Source organism: Sipha flava, unplaced genomic scaffold, assembly GCF_003268045.1.
Source record: "Sipha flava isolate LNK unplaced genomic scaffold, YSA_version1 441_pilon_pilon, whole genome shotgun sequence".
NCBI classification, from domain to species: Eukaryota; Metazoa; Arthropoda; class Insecta; order Hemiptera; family Aphididae; genus Sipha; species Sipha flava.
Genome location: NW_020273176.1, coordinates 1 through 22,413, shown reverse-complemented (window position 1 = coordinate 22,413; position 22,413 = coordinate 1). Strand labels below are relative to the sequence as shown.

General features: G+C 28.1%; 2 protein-coding genes across 2 annotated transcripts; one reads left to right on the top strand and one right to left on the bottom strand.

Moving 5' to 3' along the window:
• Window positions 1-683: 683 nt before the first annotated feature.
• LOC112689454 (zinc finger MYM-type protein 6-like) lies at window positions 684-1,484 on the bottom strand (the record flags this gene model as incomplete). Its single annotated transcript, XM_025563171.1, has 1 exon — window positions 684-1,484. A coding segment is annotated over exon 1 (801 nt), but the record flags the coding sequence as incomplete, so codon positions are not given.
• Window positions 1,485-7,653: 6,169 nt separating this feature from the next.
• Window positions 7,654-22,323, top strand: LOC112689453 (the record flags this gene model as incomplete). The annotated part of the gene is made up of 5 exons (XM_025563170.1): window positions 7,654-7,737; window positions 7,827-7,979; window positions 21,823-21,957; window positions 22,023-22,102; window positions 22,169-22,323. Coding segments are annotated over exons 1-5 (607 nt in total), but the record flags the coding sequence as incomplete, so codon positions are not given.
• Between the last annotated feature and the right edge of the window lie 90 nt (window positions 22,324-22,413).

Sequence of the window (22,413 nt, the reverse complement as noted above, 5' to 3'; positions counted from 1 at the left end):
TCTATTTGAGAAGTCATTGTCGTTACACGAGAAATATTCGAGTAATTAAATTTTCAATTCTCTTAAATGTGTTTTCATAGTATCGAAAACACGATCAAGAATAGGACTTTTTAAATTTACATTTTTTTTCAATGTAATTTGATGTTAAAACAAATGCATCAAAATTTCGTTTTTCGAGACGAATGATCCAAATTCCAAGTTTTTTGATAAAAGCATTAACTTTATCTGACATTATTAGAATGTTCTTTTCACGGCCTTGTAAGCTTATATTCAATTCATTCAAATGTGAAAATATATCACTCAAATAAGCCAAAAATAGTAATGTCTCATTATCTTGGAAAAAAGTTAAAAATGTGTTATTTCGATCTTTAAAAAATATTATTAATATTATTATTATTATATTATTTATTTTGCAACTCAAAAATCCGTGTTAACACTTTTCCTCGTGAGAACCACCTAACTTTGATATAGAAAAGCAGTGACTTGCGCTTGGAGCCCATTTCTTCACATAGTGCGGAAAACAATATGCACTGCAGCGGTTGACTTTTAATATAATTTACTATTTTTACAGCTTCAAATAACACATTTTTTAAATTATCTGGCATTTTTTTTGCGGCAAGTGCATGCCTGTGAAGAAAACAATGTATCCATTCAATATGTGGCATTAATTCTTTTAATTTTACTATTAAACCACTATTTTTCCCTATTATTGCTCTTGCGCCATCAGAACACACTGAAATACATTTGTTCCAGTCCAAATTTTCATTTTTTGTTATTTCAATAAATAATTCAAAAAGACCTTGTCCAGTAGCATGACCTGGTATTGATTTGCAAAAAAGTATATTTTCTTTAATTGTCCCGTCACATTCGTAGCGAACAAAACATAAAAATTGTGCCAAGTTTGTTACGTCTGTTGATTCGTCAAACTGAATAGAAAAATACTCACTTGATTTTAGATTTTGTACTATTTGATTGTGCACATCAGTTGACATTTCATTAATTCGTCTTGATATTGTATCATTTGAAAGTGGAATAGTTTTTAATTTGTTTGCTTCTTTTGCACCTATCATAATATTGACCATATCAATAGCAGCGGGTAGAATGAGGTTCTCAGCAATCGTGTGCGGCTTTGATTCCCTAGCTACTCTAAGTGCTACTAAATATGATGCTTCAAGTATTGCGGTGTTATTCTGACTTGATTTAAGAATACACGTTTGTTGATTTTTTAAAAAAAGGGATTTACGCTCAAAAAAATCAATTGGTTTTTTTACTAAAAGTCGGTGATTTGTTTCCAGTTGTCGAATTAATTTTGAAGGTTTCATACTTTCTTGAGATAGAACTTGAAAGCAAACAACACATTGCGGCTTATTATCAAGTGAAATAAACCCATATTTCAAATACTCATTGTTATATGGCCTGAATTTTTTTTTCGCTGGTTCATCAGAAGTAGACGGAGCATTACGTTTTGTTATATATTTATCCATAATCATTAATTCAAATTACAGAAAACTAAAAAGACTCACTAAAAACCAACTTAATAAACGCAATATCACATGAGTTTTATAACACGAACGACGCGCGATTGTAATCGTTTCATAACACACAAAAATAATATTAAAAATAACAATAATAAGCAGTCGATTAAATGTAGATATCTCATCAATAAAACGGGCACTACTCCACTAATGGAAATTCCCAACGACCAATAAATAACTTTCAAACTTGATAAGCTAAAGTTACTAGATATGGTATTTATAAATTGGTATTTAAAATGTTATATTTCATTTGGTTAATGATAGGATATTTTTACTGTTTAAATTTTTACCTAACCTAGATGGAGGGGGGGTCGCGAAGTGATTGACTATATTTTATACCTATTTTGGGGGTCGCGACACTAAAAAGGTTGAGAAACGATGCCATAGACAAACAGCTAGAAGACACGTTGACAGTAGACGTTTCATGTAGGTATTAATTATAATCGAAATTTGAAAACTAAAAACAATAAATTAACAAATCGCACAGACACTGAGATACAAGTAACAACTGCATAGACGCACAGTGCGCAAACAACACAATTCAGATTTAAGACAGCATGACAAATGGCAGCATTTATTGTTTCATGGTTATTCAGTGTCCACTGTATACCTAGTCACGAAATCTAAAAATACATTTTTTTGGGTAAATACGAACTGCTTAATAAAGGTCTATTTACATATAATCGTTCCGTATCCGTTCCGTATCCGCACCGTCCGTTCAGTATCAGTGCAAAAGTATTTACACCGTTCCGTGTTCGATCAGTATCTGTTGTCCGTTCAGTGCAGTTAAAACCTAACTACTGAATACACGCACGTTTTTTACATTCCATTTTTCACTGTTGTTTTGGCTTTTGGGTATTTGAAAAAAATTATAATATGACTGGAATAACTTTTTAATAACTTTTTAAACTTTTTTAAATTTTACAAATACGTCTTGCGAGTAGGTAAGAACAAACCCATCAAGCTGTCAATTGGCAGTGCCAATTTGGCACTGACGGTTGTTTACACTGTTCCGTATTTTTCATATTCGTATCAGTGAAATTCCCCAAAACATTGTCTCCGACAAATCTAAAATTACGGACACGGAACGGTTATGTGTAAATAGACCTTAAACAGCCGATGTACGCGTTTCAACACCATCGATAATACTAAGATAAGCATTTTTATTTATATATAAATAAATATATTATTAATATACGTATTAGTATAACGTAGTATGAACACGGTTTACCATCATAATATAATAAACTCATGAACCCTTGAATTATAAAAATACGAGTATCTAAAATTCAAACAATTGAATAATGTAAAATTAAGTATTAAGTATTTAATATAATATATATGTATCACTATATTATAGATATTAGATATGCATTTGTTATTTGATGTTCGACGATTGCTGTTATAATTTAATAATAAAAATATTATTTGAATAAGAGAAGGAGATGTCCGTGTACGTGTACCTATCGATCAAGTATACAAGTCCATAGGGCATAGACCCGAAACTAAAATTATGTGCAGTACACTATAGTAGATACTAAACACACTATATAATGTAATAAATTGTAATACTATTTCTTCTTAATTTTAATTTGGATTCATTAATTTATACACACGATAAAAAACATTTTGAGTGCTTCATATATTAATGTGTGTAGTTCAAAAATATATATTTAAGCCTCCACTACAGACTACGAGTGAAAAATTAATTTAACGGTCACCAAGGGGACCAGAATAAATGACCGCTATAGAGAGGTAGTCTCGTCCCCAATAGAGTTAATAAATTTCTAATATATAATAGATATAAATAACACTCGATACATTCGAAGAGACCAATATAATATATAGACAAAGTTGTGGTAATAAATAATTAAAAGTAAAATGTAAATCACATAACATATTATTCTAATTATTTAGGTCGTATAGTATCTATAACGTCGCTTGTTAAACATTATTAAAATAATTCTTGTATAATATTTTAAGCAAATATTTTTAAAATCACATTTATTCAAAATTTCTAAAATAATAAACATAAAATGTTATAGTAACTTTTAAACTATAAGAATTAAAACTGAATATTATGGTAACGTTCTTCATATAATAATATAAAATAAATGTTTCTACAATAATAAAACAACATTTATATCAAAATGTTTAACATCATTTAATATACAATGTTACTATAATATCAACATTACTAAATTGCTGTCTGGGTATACTATTTTAAAATACCCAGACAGAGGTAGATGAATGGGCACAATTAGAGTACAAATATCGGGGGGTGCTGAAATTGCTGAAAATGAAATAAAATTGTATTTAAATATAATTACTATAGATTATATAGATCTGAAAAAAAAGAGGAGTGCTAAAAACCCTATTGCGCCTATGATTAGATTACGATATCACCGATATGCACAGCATCTAATTTTAAAAGTATCCACCAAGAAATAATACCATTATATTCATGAAAATGTGATCCAATATCTACATTAATAAAAAGAGAATTAGGGAAATAAAAATTATTACATTTACTCAAAATACTTATTTGAGCGCTCTGAACTATTAATGATTTTGAATTATTATGAAGTTTTGCTCTTTTACAATTATAAGTTGGAATGATTTTTTTAGTCGCAATATAATTAATGAAACGGCATGAGATGTTGATTAATTTCGCTCTACTTACAGATGTTGTAAAATTTGAATTTAATATATACATAATCAAAATTTTTTTAATTAGTAAATTAATACAATCTAAATAAACCTTTAACAACCTTTTACAATATACCCACGAATATAATATAAAATGTCCTTAAAATAATGTCTTAAATTAATATTGTCCAATCGATATTAATATGTTTCCAGTTCACTCTCATTTAAAATCTTGTGTTATTCATTAAAATTGCGTTTTTCCGAATGGAATTCTATAATATCTCCTATTGGAAGATCAAAATTAGAACAATCAACACTTTCAACCGAAATATTTAATTCATTTTCGAGTTCTAAGATCAATGAAACTAATTTTTAATTTGAACATATTTAGTGTCGTATGAAATTTAAGATATTGAAATTACCACACCCATAGGAGACACGTTGTAAATATATAATATACAAATAAAAAAATTAAAGAATACATTGGTAATCTTTGTACTAAAAAATTTTATACTTTTGTCTTAAGCACAATGTTATATCATTTTATATTGACAGCTAAAAACAACATTGACGCTAAATCTACTTGGTCGTAAAAATTGTACATTTTATTAGTGCACCGATATACCATATTTATATGATTGGATATTTACATGAGAATAACACCGTATTATTGCAAAAACCTTATTGATTTCTGTCTGCCAAAACGGCGTATAGTAACAATAAACGGATTAAACATAATACGATTATTGTAAAATATAAACAATGAGATAAAAATTACTTAAAAAAATATTCCGAAATTATTTTCAAGAAATATAAATTAATGAATAACCCCATAAAGTATATAATATAATATATACGAACAAGATAAAGCAGAATATATTGCAATTATATACGTATAGGCCTATTATATTTCACGTCTAATGTGCAAAAAAACAAATTTCACACAACCTGTACTCTTGATGTTTTAAATAATACCACCAAGTGGAATATTATTCAAATTGAAATGTACACTAAAAGTAATTTCCGAACAATTGTGTGATGCAGTATAATTAATGCATGTATAAAATATAAAATGTTTTCAATTTACAAATCTCTAATTAGTGTTATAATCGGATAATCTTGGGTTCAACCATTAAGTCTGTACTATTTTCAAACGATCATACTGGTTTATTTTAATAATTGTTTAAATGTATAATAATTGTTAATTTATTTGTAGCAGTAAGCAGCATTTTTCCTAAATAGGCAGTCATTTTATTCCTACAATACAATTTATAATCATCACACCAATATATTTTGGGGGGGCTCCCTAGTTCCACCCTAAAATAAACTACACTTTACAAAGACACAATTATTTAATAATATTATATTATTATTTTATAATAAAAAGAAATTATTTTTTAAAATTCAGGTTAGGATATTATAATATTTTAGATTAATATAATATTTATTTAACAATGAGTCCATTGAGTATTTGAGTAGGCATAAAACATCCCTACCTAAACTACTTAAATAGATTTACTATATAAATATGTAGTGAATTATAATATACAACAGTTGTAGGTATTTAATTTGTTATATACCTATATACATATATCATACACTAACTGATGTGGAACGTGTTTTAAAATCTAAAAAAATTGATACTTACAGTAGAACCCCTCTCATCTGCCCTCGGATAGTCCGCCACTTCAGTTGATCCGACCATAGTATTATCGATATGAATATGGATTTTCCAATTTATAGTATGTAGCTAGATATATTTATAAAATTAATTGCTTGTTTACTATTTATTTATATTTTATTTATTTTATTATTTAATTGTTAATTTAATTTAATGTATGTATGTAATTAAAAATAATATTAAAATAATAATTTAATAAATAAATTTAGTAACATTTTATCTTCAAATGTTTCTTTATACTCTGATAATCCGACCTTTTTCGCGTTCGGACCACACCCCCAGACAGGAAGGTGACGGATTAAAGGGGTTATACTGTATAAATAAGACGTACAACAAAAATAAATCCTATGACGGGGCCTAATATAATTACCGCCCACGGGCCTCCTATTTTGAAATTGCGGCGCTGGCTGTAATCATCGCACATTCATTTAATGCATATTATTCCCTCTATCCAATACCACCTTAACAACAACAATAAAAAAAATAAACAACATAAACACAAACCATTAAGCGTATAAACCAACAAATTATGATTTAGCTTTTAGTCAATAATTGTAATGGAAAACTAGTTGAGATTAGGTATTCTTATATGCCTAGCAATTTAAAATGCTAAAATTAAAAATCCTTCCTAGTTAATACAATATACGTATTACAAATTAAACTCAGAATGTTGCTGCTACTACAAGAGCATACATAATTCATATAAGAGATAAATATTCACTAAATTAAACACCCTTTAAGATACAAAAATACATGTTGTAATAATAGTTTATTTGCTACGAATAGTAATACTTGTTTTTATCAACCTATGCAAAAACATAACAAATTGAATTGCATTAATTTTATCCAATATCACCTTTTGTAAAATATAAATTTATTCTATAATCAATGACACGACATACTCGTACCATGAAAACCATTTATATTTGAATTACTTGAATATGTATCAAGTTTATTAAGATTAATGATTACATATTAGAGCAAAGGCGGGAAATTATCCAAATGTAAGGTGCCAAAAATTACCTGATTTTTTTTTCTTCCTGCAAAATATTAAATTAAGAAAAATATTATTTATGTATAAAAATTATTTTTTAACTTAAATATATTTATTGTATTTATTTATAATTAAAAATGGTAATTGAATTTATACAAATAACATTACTTTAGTATTTATTGATTTGCTTGACAGGTATGATTATAATTGTTGTACATTGATGCAAATTAATTTATATTTAGTTTTGTAATTGTAATTTTTAATTCATTACAATGCATTCATATGCGTTGGTCAGAATCATAATTCAGATATATTAAAACTAATTCGTGAGTATACTCGTTTGTCAAAGAAAAATTGAAAAAACAGACAATTTATTTAAAGTGGTTCATTGTGACCGTACTATTTATGATTAAAAATTAAACGTTATTTAAAAAATATTTAAATATTTCGCGTGCCATGGATTTTTCATCACTTTATTATAGTAAAATAAATGTATAACAGAACTAGAGTATACTATAATTTGTAACATAATAATAGCAATTATAAATACATGTCTTTACGTGTTTTGGGCAATATAAAACATCTCCATAGAAATAATACATTACAATTTTGAAAACAAGCCATATTTTTACTAGACAACAGTAAATGTTTATATAGAAGCTTACAAATATTAGTTGTACAATTTTTCAAGAATTTTTTCACCGGTATATACATTTTAATAACTTGTTAAAAGATCTCAAAAATTTTTTTGAATTTCTAAATAAAACTACAAAGTAACAAGTATAGTTGCTAAAATGGGTATAATTTATTCTAAATTGAGGAAGATTCAGAGAACATTCAATGTCGGACAGAATGCAATTGAGTCGAAAAGTGAAACCGTAAGTTCCTGTACATTTGTTTTCAATTTAAATTTTCGAAAAATAAATATCATTTGGACGTAATCAACATAACATTTATTTTAACACAGAGCAATTTAAAATCAACGAATTCGTGGTTCAGGAGACTTAAGAAGCGAATAATGTCTAGTGTGCGCTGGTTCAACAATCGTTCCTCAGTACGTGTCCACGAAGACACGGACCTACTGAGTAGTGAATCTCCAAATTCAACTATTGTGAATCAAGTTAGTATCTTTGAATATCTTATAATACCGCTGAATTTCTCAAATTAAACATTACATCTCTGTCACTGGCATCACAACTCCAGAGTTTTTTCCGCCACTGACCTCCTTCCACTCTTCCTGATTTTGTACTTTTTCTTCCCAATTTCATATCCCTAATTTCTCTAAATCCTGCTTTAATCCATCTATTCATCGCTTCTTTGGACGTCTTCTTGGTCTCTTCTGTGTGGGGTTTCACTCTACCACCGCTTTAAGGTACTCTGAGTCTGACCTCGTAATCACATACCCAAACCATTTGATTCTTATACTTTCACAAAGGTTACCCTTAGAACTCCTGCCAATTCTCTGATGATGAACAAAATAATAAAAATAATAGAAAATAATTGATTCAATCATGGATTATAATATTTAAACAATTGTAAGAAATTTTAAAAAAACTTGTGAAAATAAATAGTAAAAATTATTATTGTTTCGAATAAATGATAAATTACAGTTATTAGCGATCGTTCAACATGAACAGACGTTTATTTTTGTTCGTACGTTATCATATTTTATACATCACTAATGAGTCTAATTAAATTATAGTAAATCCAAACATATCTTAGAATACTTAAGTTGCTTAAGTAGGGTCGACCAACGTGATATGTTTCGGTATCGAACACGAGCTGTCTCCGCGTATCTGTATCGTCGGTAATTTTGATGTAACTGTGGGTAACGTCATAAGCTTGATGGATCGATTGTACCCATACCTGTCCGAACGCGATTGCACCGTCGCAAAAATTACATTTAATTTTTACCGTAGTCGCGTGAATGAATAACGTTTTAATTTTTTCTTGAAATCTGTCTCTCGTCACCCTTTCCACCGGTGTCTGTATTCACTCCTGTTCGAACTTATCCAACTTTTGCGCGTTTTCGATTGATTCCAAAATTTGAAATCGGTATTTTAAAATATTATCAATTCGTCAACTTCGGGGAAATTCTGTTTTCGGTGCTTGAGTTTCCCACTCTCGTAATGTAGCATTATCAAATTTCGTTGAAATGATATGTAATAACATCGAGCCCCAAGACAAAGGGTTATAACCAATCACTTCCAACGTCTTTATTTGCCCTAACAGAATGTCTATAAATCGTTGCAATTTCGTCGATGATTCTTTCATGACTCTCTCTAATTTGAAAATCGCCTTCGTATGTGATTGTACTATTATTCGTTTGTTGTCGTATCGTTGGTTCAAATAATCCCACGCGAATTTGTAATTGTTTGCGATAGTTTCGAGACATTTTACGACTTCTATAGTGTCTCCCGACAGTGCCGCTTTTAAATAGATCAACTTCTGGACCTTGGTCAGAGTTTCGTTTAACTGGATCAAGGTACCAAATACATCCTTGAACGTTTCCCACTCCTTGTAATTACTATTGAACTCAATTTATTCAGCGCTACCAATTTTACCACCGATGCTTGATAACTGTTTGTTGAACTTTTCGGTATTTTATAACAATCAGAGTTTTGGGTTTCTTTGTTAATGGTCTCCATCAAAATTTAATCGCATTTTGCCATCACTTTATAATATAAGTCCTCGAACTTGGCCCTATACTATTCTTCAGATACAGGTTCTTCGGTCAGGCGTTCTATGACGTATTTTATATCTTAAAATTCGTCCCAGCTGGTTTCGACTTTTTCCTTTCTTAATCGAATTTTAGACGAATCGCCGCCAGCGGGAAATTTTCGTATAAAATTTATAATCCGTGTGATTCGACCCTTTACCACACCTCTACATGACTTTAAGGCGGCTATATCGGTTGCCATAATGACGACACTCGATTTAATTGAGAACAACGAAAATAAGAATGGACTCGGTATAGGTAAACGTGGCTTTCTTACCTGTACTTTAACTGTACTGCACTCTCCATGGTATCTCGTCTACCCGCTTGCTCTCCGCTATCCGACTCGAAGGACCAAATGTTTAAGCCGAAATGCTTATAGGTAGGTTAATATATTAAACTCCAGATCGTGTATAGACCGCCTTTATTAAGATACTAATCAGTACTGCTGAGAAGACCACAGGGGCGTATTTATGGGGTGTCGAGGGGGCCCGGGCCCCCTCAGAAATGAAAAACACCATTATTAAAGATTATTATTTTTAACATGGATATGTCTTAATGCTGGGAGTTTCAGAAAATTTTTCGCGATACTGAGAATGTTGCTTATGCGATAATTTAAAATTTTATATTTATAAAATATTTGTATTATATGTTTATTCTTTTAAGAAAATATGTGGTGAACTTTGAGTGACTCTAATAAAAAATTTGTTTATTACAATGTAGTTTTTATACTTTTAAAAAATAATAAATCATTAAAAAAATTGAGTTTCTTATTTCTCTGATGGTGTAAAGACAGTCGAAAAGTCTTATATTGTTAAAGTAATTTTTTTCGTAATAGTGTGCTTCCTCCTTCCCTTCCACCCAAAAATCAAATACATAATCGGTCCCCTCCGAAATGAAAACCTATATACGCCACTGGAAGACCGAAACCCACCGTGTCGTCGACTCGGCCTATCTAACAATTAATAATAACTCATATACCGGTATTCACATAATACCAATAGTAATAAGATAATAAAATAAGGCGGTATTTTGGCGATACGCAAAAAACTTCTAAATGCAATTTATCTTTATCATTAACATCTTCGCCTCCGAAATCCAATGTTAAAAAAAAGAGCAAAGTGTTTATCACACCAAATTTATATGCCTTCCTCACCGAAGAAACAGCATATCAGGAGGTATTTACTACTCCATCGGCTCCATCTATCGCAAAATTATCTCAATAGACCAATGCAACATACAACCCATCTACGTGGATTCTCATCAAATGAATTTTTATAGCCAGGGATCAGGCACGTACACAGGGGGGTGTTTTGGGTGTTCAAACACCTCCCGAAATGTTTGGTTTTAGAATATTTGGTGAGTTATGCTCGATAACAATCTTAATATTAATTTTAAGTTTTTTATGACATTGCATACATTATCTCTTGGGCTCGGAATTTTTCTTAAAAAGTACTAAATATACATGCACCTATGCGCTTAAAAAAGAAGAAATATGCAAAATTAAAAAATATTTAAAATATTAAAAATATTAATAATATTAATATTAAAATATTTTATTTTACTTTTTTACACAAAATGTTCATTTGGACAAATATGCAAAAAACTCTTAAATCTAAAAATTAAGAATTATTCAAAAATATGCATTTGAAATTTTTGATATGTTTTTCGTAATATCTTGAAATTAATTTCTTACTTACCTACTCTCCCAGTATCCATAGCTACAAGTGAACGCTCATTTTTTTCCCTTCGTAGGTTGAAAACGTATTAAAGTAATAAAACAGGTGAAGAAAGGTTAAATGGATTAACATTGTTAAATGTACATAGAGACATAGAAGTTAATTGTAAAGATATTCTTAACATAATGGCTAAAACTTCATGAAAATTAGATTTAGTTTTGTGATTTTTTTTAATATGATGTATATTTATATCATATTATGATATTATCATTGATCAATGATATATCATTTATGATATTATTTATATTCAAAAAAAAGTAATGTAAGTATATTATAAGTCTTTCATAGTAAAATTTCATTTGTTTATTGAAAAAATGTTCTGATTTTCAAAAACACCTCCCAAAACTTTTTTCTGCGTACGTCACTGCCAGGGGTAGATCTAAGGGGAGGGGTTCAGGGGATCAGCTGACCCACAGTTGATATTTGTTGACAAAATTGGCCTCTTGGAAATTTTTTTCTCTATTTAGACCTTGATTTGGACTCTTGGACAGTTGGTCCATCGCAGTTACTTGAAAAATGAATTCCATGTATATTCGAAATTTAAAATTTTTCAATTCATAATTTATGTTTTAAATTATATCGTTTTAATAAAAAGTTAAGTAAATCATATTTTATTCCGTATGTTTGTTACGCTGATAAAATAAAATTATATTTATTAATCGTAAATAAGTCATTATCGGTGGTATTCTTGAAAACCACAAACATTTCAAAATTTCATATTCCTTTAGTGTTTATTTATTTATTTATTTTTTTTTTATTGGTATAGAAAATTACAATCTGTGAAGTGTTACACAATAAACAATTATGATAATAAAAGTACAACAGTGACATGAAAACTTGAATAGGAAGTGGCCCACTGGCCACACCTACAATATTACTTACTATTTGTTATTTATAATTTTTTTTTTTTTTATTAACACCCGTATTACAATAACACAGGATCTAGTAGGTCACGAGGCCAGTCCCTGTTAAGGCGGCGAGTTATATTATTTGGAATTGTTGTGGTGGACATTTGATGAATTAGTGGATTAGGGTGATCTTTTAGTTTGTTATGGAATTTTTTTGTAATGTTTAGTTGCTAGTTCTTTGACAGTTGGTAGTTGAAGGTCTTTATGAAGATTTTGATTTGTAAAGTACCAGGAGGCATTTGTGATGATTCTTAGTGTTTATTTATGATCTTGAAATTGTGAAATCATCATTTCCAGTACACATAAGATGAGATATGATTTTTAAATATTTAATCTACTTTGATATCTAATGACTCTAAATCATAAAGCCGATTACGTACGTCTAACAAATACATTTACTATAAAATATTTTTAGTAAAGTTTATTAATAAAAATTATGTGTATGTGAACTGTACAAGTTTTGGTGATATGATTTTTATTGTACTAAATAAAAACTTAATTTTAAATATTCACTCTTTGCTACTTTTCTAACATTTCTAATAACTCATCTGAAGTATTAAAAAATAAAATAAAAAATATTGAAGTGCATTATTCATACATTATTATACATCTTTATTTGCATCGTTTACATTCAGTGTCACACATATTATGTCGTTTACCGGGATATTTATAATGTATATTACATATATATATATAATATTATTATTTATTAATTTATTATTTTAATTAAACTCATAAATTATAAATTCAGGCAGTCCTAAATTAACACTATAGATATAGCCATGATTTCGGAATCATATTTAACCCAAAACAAAAGCATAAAAATTCTTGCTTATATTGCCTATCAAAGCAATCCTGATAATACAACACACGCTAGATCGATAATAATTGTTAAAACTGGTTTATTTCACTCACCAGTCCCCGAAATCAGCGAAACATATCTCCATAACTTTAAATAGTCATACCAAACTGACCTTATAATCTGCCTATTGTCATCTTAAAATTAACATAATTAATTCCAAAAACTTTTTGGAATCAGTAGGTAATTACTTCATTGTCGCCAGTGATCTCAATGCCAAAAATTCTTTATCGGTATGTTTCACAACAAACACCAGAAGCAGAACTCTCCATAACTTAATTGAAAATTCCAATATAAAAATACTTTTATCACTTTGCCGAACCTACTGGCCTTACCAGAATAGACACCCTGATATTCTTGATTTATTCATAGCTAAAGTTCCAAAAAATTGCAATATCAATGTGAGTAACATAAATGATCTATCATCCAACAACTCCTCAAGTATACTCGACTTCGAAATACTGTCTTCAAATACTCCTAAAAAATCCACAAGCTTCCAAAAATATTAGTTGGCTCATCTTTTAAAATCTTTTAGAAACTCGCATTCAGTTCAACTCCCCTTAAAATCATCCGACGACATCGACAATGTCGTTCAAAAATTCATAACCGATATACAAGAATGCAAACACCTGGCTACAACTCTACTAAATATCTCTTTCCGGACTATATCAAACATCTAATTCGCAAAGACGTCCACAGGAATTTTTTAAATGCGGGGGGGCAATGTATTTAAATTTTTTAATTTTTGTTTTATTATCTATTAATGATATTATTAATGATAAAGTACCTAATTGTTTTTGACGTGTTTTCTATCATATAGGTAGGGAACGTAAAAAATTAAATTATTAATTATGTGTATAATTAGAACGTTAGAACTTAATCTTACAGTATTAATTTTAATTAATTAATGTGCAACTTTAAATCAACAAATGCATTTTTTTTATATAAATAAATAAAACCATTGATTTGATAATTTTAGGTTACTTATAAAATTAAATTTTTCTAGCTTCTATAAAATAAATAAAAAACTACCAATCATTTGGGAATAACTTATTTATTTTTTTACTTAAAAACAAACATAGCTTATACTACTTAAAGCTATATTATAATAGTATAGTAAATAACCTTGACTAAAATAAATTATTAAAGAAATATGTATTCTTATATATTAAACTATATAAATAATAAAAATTTAAAATTTTAATAATCTAAAATAAAATATACATACGCTATAGCCTATAAGCCTATAATATAATTAATAAAAAAGAAACATCATAAAGATCAATATTTATATACGTATTACCTCACATAACTTCGGGTTCTCGGAAAAAAAAAATAATATACAAATATTAACAAATAATTTTAAATACCTAATAGCTATTCAATCATTGAATAATAGTTCCATTCTGCGTGGTAGTAGACTAAATTAATTTATAATTTCTTCAATTCATTCTAATTTTTGATTTTTGACAAACTCTTTATGGACAGCTATCATGCATAAACCATTGAGTCGATTATCACTAATAGTATTTCTTGTCCAAGTTTTTACTTTACGCAGTGTACTAAAAGTTCTTTCTACTGAACAAGAAGTAACTGGTAGAGTTAATGCAATAGTTAGAGCAATATAAATTTCTGGATATGAATTTTCTTTAACTAATAGAATTATGAAACTTATATTTTTCATTTCACTTTGACCTGTGTTTTTATTTTTCCACACATTATACCATAATATACACTCCTCAAGCAAATTATCAATTTCGTAGAAATGATTTATTTCTACTATCATGTTTTAAATTCATCATGTTGAATTTTTTTTTCATATTATTTGGGTAAAATTAATAAGGTATGAGCAGCACTGTTTTTTATTAGAAAATCTTAGCTTTAATGGCATTATTAAGGAATCTACATATGGTTGGTATAAGGAAACTCTAAAATAATCTTTAGGAGTTTTTATTGGATGGTTTTAACGATTCTTTTTGGTAAGAAATAATACGAGGAATTTTAATTTCTTCTCCAATCTCATTTTCAACATTTTGAGCATTTTTAAAAATCTCATAAAAATAATTTTTTTGCATCCAAGTTTTTAAAAACTTCAATAATTTCACTAATATATTTTTTTAGCTCGAGATAAATCTAACTATACTGTTTGTAATACATTTGTTATAGGATGTAGTTGAGCAGAAAATGTTACCATTATGAATACTATAAAATATGATTTAGCTGCACTAGGTAACTGAAATGCTTGAATTTTTGTATGTGAATCAATGGGTGCTTCCATAAATATTATTTCTAATTGTTCAACTATCCCAACAAAATGTTCACTAAAAATTCTTATAATTTTATATTTTTATGACCATCTAGTCTCATAAAATAAAATAATTTTTTCTATTATTTTTCTTCTTTTAGGACTTGACCTAGAAAATTTAATAATTGACCTTATACTTTCAGCACAGTTTTGAACATACTGAAGTTTATTCAAATCATTTATAATTAAATTTAGTCTAAATGATGAACAGTGTACAAATACAGCTATAGGAAATTAATTTTTAATAATTGCTTAGACACCATTATGAATACCTAACATAGCACTACAACATCATATTCTTGTCCTGCTAAATTGTTTAAATTAAGACCAAAATTTCTCAAAAAATGTATTATAGATTTTGCTACAATTTTAGCATGCATACCTGTTAAAGCAACAAAACCTAAAAATTCTTTTTTTGACTATAGGGTTTTCTAATTCAAATGAGATGTATCTTATGCCTATGGATAACTGTTCTGTACCAGAAATATCAGCGAGAATAGAAAAACATGATTGCGATTTCACTAAATAATTTGTTATTCTGCTTAAGATTATTTTCCCTGTAATATTAATTATTTCATTTTGAACTTAAGCTGAAATATATTTGAAATTTTTGGGGCTTGATTCTAAATAACTGTATAATTTTATCACCAGCTTCAATTCTAAAGTTAATTATGTAAAATTTAAATTTCCTTAATTTGAGGTTTTCCCACGCAAAGCAATTCCTTGAGTACCACAAAATAGTATACTTGAAATAAAAGGGGAAAAAATGTATTATTATTATCAATCAATAACTTATGAGGTGTGTTAATTTTATCAAAAAACAGTAAAAGTTTTGTTAAAAAAAACCTTAATAAAATTAACAGCATTTTCTGTGTATAGTGTGTCTTAGAAACTTTGTGTTCACATGCTTCTTTGTGAAAGTCTTTATACTTAATACATGTTTTTTTTTTACAAACTGAACTTGTTTATAAGAATTACCATACCCACTAGATGAATGAAATATAACACAGAATATACAAAATGGACTTTTCATTTTTTGAGAATAAGGTAACCATGGTGAATATGTACTTAACCATTCATACAAAAAAACAACGAGCAACTGACGTACTATCTTCCTTGCAACTAAACTTAATTTCTAATGTCCAGATATTAGTTAATAGTTCATGTTTTATTTTTTTCATCAATAACTAATATACACGGTAGATTAACAAAGATCCCAATATCTAGCCTACTATAGCTATCATTAATTAAACTACTAGAATTCAATAAATTTGAATTAAATGATATTAATGAAGATTATGTCGTCGGTTTCGATGGTAATTCTGTAACTAGTTGCTTCTCAAAAGAACTATTAAAAATATTATTACTTCATTTATTACTTGGTTTACCATCTTCATTATAAATCTTACAGGTTTGATTTTTTTCTTCGTCTTGTTTAGAATTATTATTACTCTTTTTTTTAATATTAAAAATACTAAACATTATAAATTATGAAACTATTGACTATTCACTAAGATACTAGATATACTCATAAATTACATTAAAAGTCATAAAAGATCGGCTGAGTAAATATTAAAACGTTAAATGCCACAGTATTTATGATGGGTATCAGTGATGTAGTGCTAAAAATATAAGTGGATATACGCTAAATTCTGTCAAAAATATCATTTTTCAATCATCAATTTTGAATTATACAATATTATTTATTTTTAATGTAATATAACTCGGTGCTCTATTATGATTTAGTTTAAATTTTGTGCTTGATAAAATGTTACAACCGTGTCACACACATTACAATTTACATTTTAATTTTTATTTATAGCAACTATAAATTATAAAATATTACCTAGTAATTGCACTTATTGCAAAATAATTTTCAAGTGATACTTAATATATGGCGAATCAATATTAACGAAAATAATACAATACAATTCACATGAAACACCAGTGTAAAATTGTAAATTGACAAATGTTAATATATTTTTAAAAAAATAAAGAAACTAAATAGTAGTTATACGCATGTACACAACCGTGAACCAACGAACTTGGGTTTTTTTTTTGGGTACACGCATATTCTGAAAAAATGGAAGTGGGTACACGTCGTGTACCCCCGTATACCCTACACTACACCACTGATAGGTATATCGCATATAAGTTTCCACGTTTAAACTGAGTCGCGATGCCGACGGTCAACTATTTGAGAGAATAATATTATATTATTATCGAAAATAGCACCGCTGCGTTGTTCGACATCTTCATCACCATCACCGTCATTCGGGAACAAATAAATTAATACCCACTAAAAATAGCTACGCAAAATCTAAATATACCAACATTGATTAATGATTATAAATACTAGTATAGTATTTTAGTATTTATAATTTAATGATACCAATGAAATCACAAGATCCTACTAAATATTCACATACAATAGTTGAAACAGTGCATTGAAAACCGATGACTTCAGAGGAACCAACAGTGAAAAAATATGATTACACTCATAAAGATTCACATAACATTTGTCGACTAAGGGTCGACCGTGGCACTCAACGTTTCAAAAAATGATTTTAATTTAAAAATATTTATTTTATGATATTTTATATTACATAATGGTTGTGATAATTGACCCATGAAAAAGACAAGGGGGAAGATGCCCCTACTTGCCCCCCCCCCCAATGCGAACGCCCTTGCTTATTCGAATAAGTAATTTAAACGGAAGGCAATATCTCAATGGAAAAGACACAAATACCCTCCCGATAAGCTTTCATATAACAAACTCAAAAACAAAATAAGTAAATAATTTTTCCAGAACAATTCTTTCACCTATAATCTATATGTCTAAAACTTAACTTTGCAAAACTCTAGAAAACTTCTTATATACCATAATCTGGGCTTATACCCATAATTCGAATTGGTAAATGTAATTCGGATTAAATGGATTATAACAAAAGTTTCAATCCGAGTCAATCCGGATCGGTAAATCGGATACGGATGGATCCGGATTTGGTGCCCAGCACTCATATGATATACAGTGTATGCGACCATTTTACTTTACATGATTATTTAATTATTATATTAATATTTAAGTATAAAAGAAAAATTTCAAAATATTTTAACTTGATAGATCCTTTTTAAATCAACTGTGAAAAGTTATCTCAAACTGCAATTAAACTAGATAAGGAAAAATGTTTATAAGAAAATAAACTAACTAGCCAAGTTTAAGTTTAAAAAAAATTGACTTTTAACCCTTAACTTGGCAAAAATGAAAATATTGCACTAAAATTCCAAACTATCACTATTTTTTATAATAAAAACCGTAGAGTTCATTTTTAATCTTATTTTTAAAAAATTTACATTATTTGTTGAGATATTTTGAGTAGATATGTGTATCTTTAAAGATAAATCACCTCAAAGAAGCTGTTTTCAATTTCGTGTCTTTTAAGATACACTACCTCGTAGACCAGTGGTGGTCAAACTTTTTTTTCTTTGGGCCATAAAAAACTTTTTTTTATCGCGGGCCATAAAAAAATGCATTCTACATTTTTTTTTTACGTTAATGCAAAATATTACAGTTATACAAATAAGTGCTGTAATATAGAAAACTTTCGCGGGCCAGATATTAAATGATGGCGAGCCGTAGTTTGGCCACCATTGTCGTAGACTATATTTTATTTTTGTATATTAATGGATACATCACTACGAATTCCTTATTTTAAATCTAGTATCCATTAGTGTACATCACTTGATTATTTCTATTCTAAGATTTATTACTCAAAAGATACTAAGTATAACTATGTAATAAAAAAACAAAAAAATATTGTTTATTGCTTTATAATAAAAAAATTTTTTAAAAAATTTTAATAGTACAAAAGATTTAATGTTTTCAAAAACAAATTTAATTAAGTAACAAATATCAAGAAAATAACACAAAAATATAATTGTATTGCATTTATTTCTGTTTATGATAAGTGTAGAAACAGTTTCTTTCGTTGAATTTAATTAATCTTACAAGAGTACAAAGTCTCACGTTACACTTAGTACAACTATAAACCGTCTGACCTTTGGGGCACAACGTACATCGTCCTTTTTTAATTTTTTGGTGTAAATGGTCTTCGTTATCCAAGCGCATATCATCCGTAAGTCTTAATTTGGGTAATTTCTATGGGTAAATAACTAATAAAATATATAAAATTTTAATACTTTATATTATTATAATATCGTAAAAGCATAAAATAATACGCGCAATATAGGGAGCGAAATATAATTAGTATTGTAACGACACCGAATATGCTGACGAAGTGATTACGAAATCACGAACGCCACGACCCGTTCCGACCTAATGTTCTCTATAAGAGACTCATACAATACATTCGATAAAATTAGTTACATCAAACATAATAGAGTGGAAATTAGTTCAAAACACTCATTGATAGTTGCCGAAATAAGAAAAAAAAACCAAGCAATTATCACTATCGGTTTATAATCTATAGACATTTATATATACCAATTCCGTGAAAATAATAACAACGAAATAATATAAAACAACTATATTTATAATTCTAGAAATTCGAATCCCACATGATTTATAAAATTATTTTTGGATTATAGGGTACATTTCCTATAAATTCAATATATAATTGAAGACAATTCATTATCACATTAATAGTAATAAATTAAATATTGTTGTCTCCTTTAGAGGATCCTGGGTCTGAAAGGGATAAGTAGAAAAGTAAATACATATAATAATAAAAAAAAACTATAGATTTTATTTCAGAATCTAAGGTTTCGTATCTTTTTAGATACAACATTATATATAAGGTGGGTGAGCAATGTATCTCATAAGAAAAAACATTATACATGAGGTAGTTGAGCAATGTATCTTATTAGATACATCAAATATCAAACATAAAAAAAAAAACAATATTCGAGCGTTAAAACCAAATATTTAATTATATTATGTAGGGCGTACCGGTCAGGATTATAATAAATTAATCAATTTCGCATACAATTAATAATTATTGCACAGCGGCACAAAAAAAGAACTTTTATTTCAATAAAAATCAATGCATGACAATATACAAAAATATACCAAAGAAAACATACAATGAAAAAAACTCGACATTGGGCTACTCCGCACACGATGGGTCGTCGAGACGAACTAACCACTATCCACCAACACGAACAATATAACAACTACATATTATCACACTATCACACATATCTTAGCACCAAACTACCATCACATTATTATTTATTACTACAATTAAAATGAAGATGAGGCCAACCTGTATATGTTCTACAAGTTTGAGCTCGTTGTCACATTTATTGACTTATAACTCTCTAAAGTTACAGTAAATCATAAACATATAAGTACACAACTTCTCGTGTGAGACAAATGTACTTATATTAAATAAATCTTCATTATGTGTGTACATATAATATATCCACATAATATATGAACAAATAATAAATATAAGTATTATTTTTAATTTTTCTACACAGAGTTAATTATGATCGCTGAAAATATAGACCTGGAAACACTTATAACACTTGTCCAACAAAGATCAATCAACTATAATTATAAAGATAATTAAATTCAATTATTTGTTGTACGTTTTTTATTTAAAGGATGAACCCACATTATTTTTTTGTTTTCCACTCTTATCGATACCTAACAACAAAGACCACAAAATAGGGATAGTAAATTTTTTCTTCATCGGAAGACATGTTAGTAACTAAATACGATACTAAATATTACAAATATGATTTCAACCAAACGATGACTATCACAGTTTTGCTATATTGGTGTGGCCGGCCAAAAACAAATTGTTTTTAGTTGATTTAAACAAAAATAACTAACACAGTTTTGCTCTTTTGGTGTGCGATCTATACTCAGTAATATTCTCCTGTTAAACATGCAACACTCCAAATCATGAAGCATAATTAGTAATTAGAAAAACTAAAGTTCAATGTAAGCGATATACCTATAAGTAATACGATACATAATTTAAGTTATCGATTATATCAACCTATAACCATTCAACCAAAATATAAACTCTTTGTAATATAATATTAATAAAAATAAATAAATTTGGTCTTTATATGTTAATAATCTGAGTTTTAATACTTTTCTCTAAATTCTCAACGAATTAGAAATAAAATTAAACTGTATTGGGTTAAAATGAACTTTAAGACCTTAGATCCAAATCGGATAATAAAGCCGAAAATGGAATATTAGGATAAATCATAAAAAACCTAATAGAACTAGTTTTAAATAAGAACTAAAGACTTTGTATGTAAAGATATCAAATATCAAATAACGAAAAATTAAAAAAAAAAATAATAAAGAAAATATTATAATAATTATACCATATACATACACAAAAATATAAACATGATCAAACAACTTAAATCAAAATGTTATTAATTGTTGCAGAGGTTAACTAATGAAATCAGGAATCAATTTTACAATAATTCAACGACAATCCCATCAAATGGAAAGAATCATAAATTAATAATATCCGATGAGTTATTGAAATTCATTGGAACACATCGTACACTAAATGAATTGGTAAATACAACTTTTTAATGGCTTTTGTATAATTCCAAAAATAACTAAACTATCCGTTTTTACAGACTCAATGGAGGCTCCTTTTAGTAAAACTAACTGGAAAAATAAACGAATCCAACCAATATTCAGTCGTAAACGACAATCGGTAAGCATATCTGAATAATCATTGATTATATAAAAAATATTATCTAAACCATAATTTATATTTTAGGACGACAAATATCTACAATAATCAGTTAGTCCCGTACGTGGGACGGAGGACACTCCCATCGGTTTTATGCACGATGAACATTAGATCGTTGCAGAGGTTATCTGATGAAATTAAATATCCATTTTACAATAATTCAACGACAATCCCATCAAATGGTAAGAAATTAAGATTAATATTTTCGTATGAAGTGCTTGAACAAAAATCTAATCAATTTCTTGTGAAATCAGGGAATACAAATAAAATGA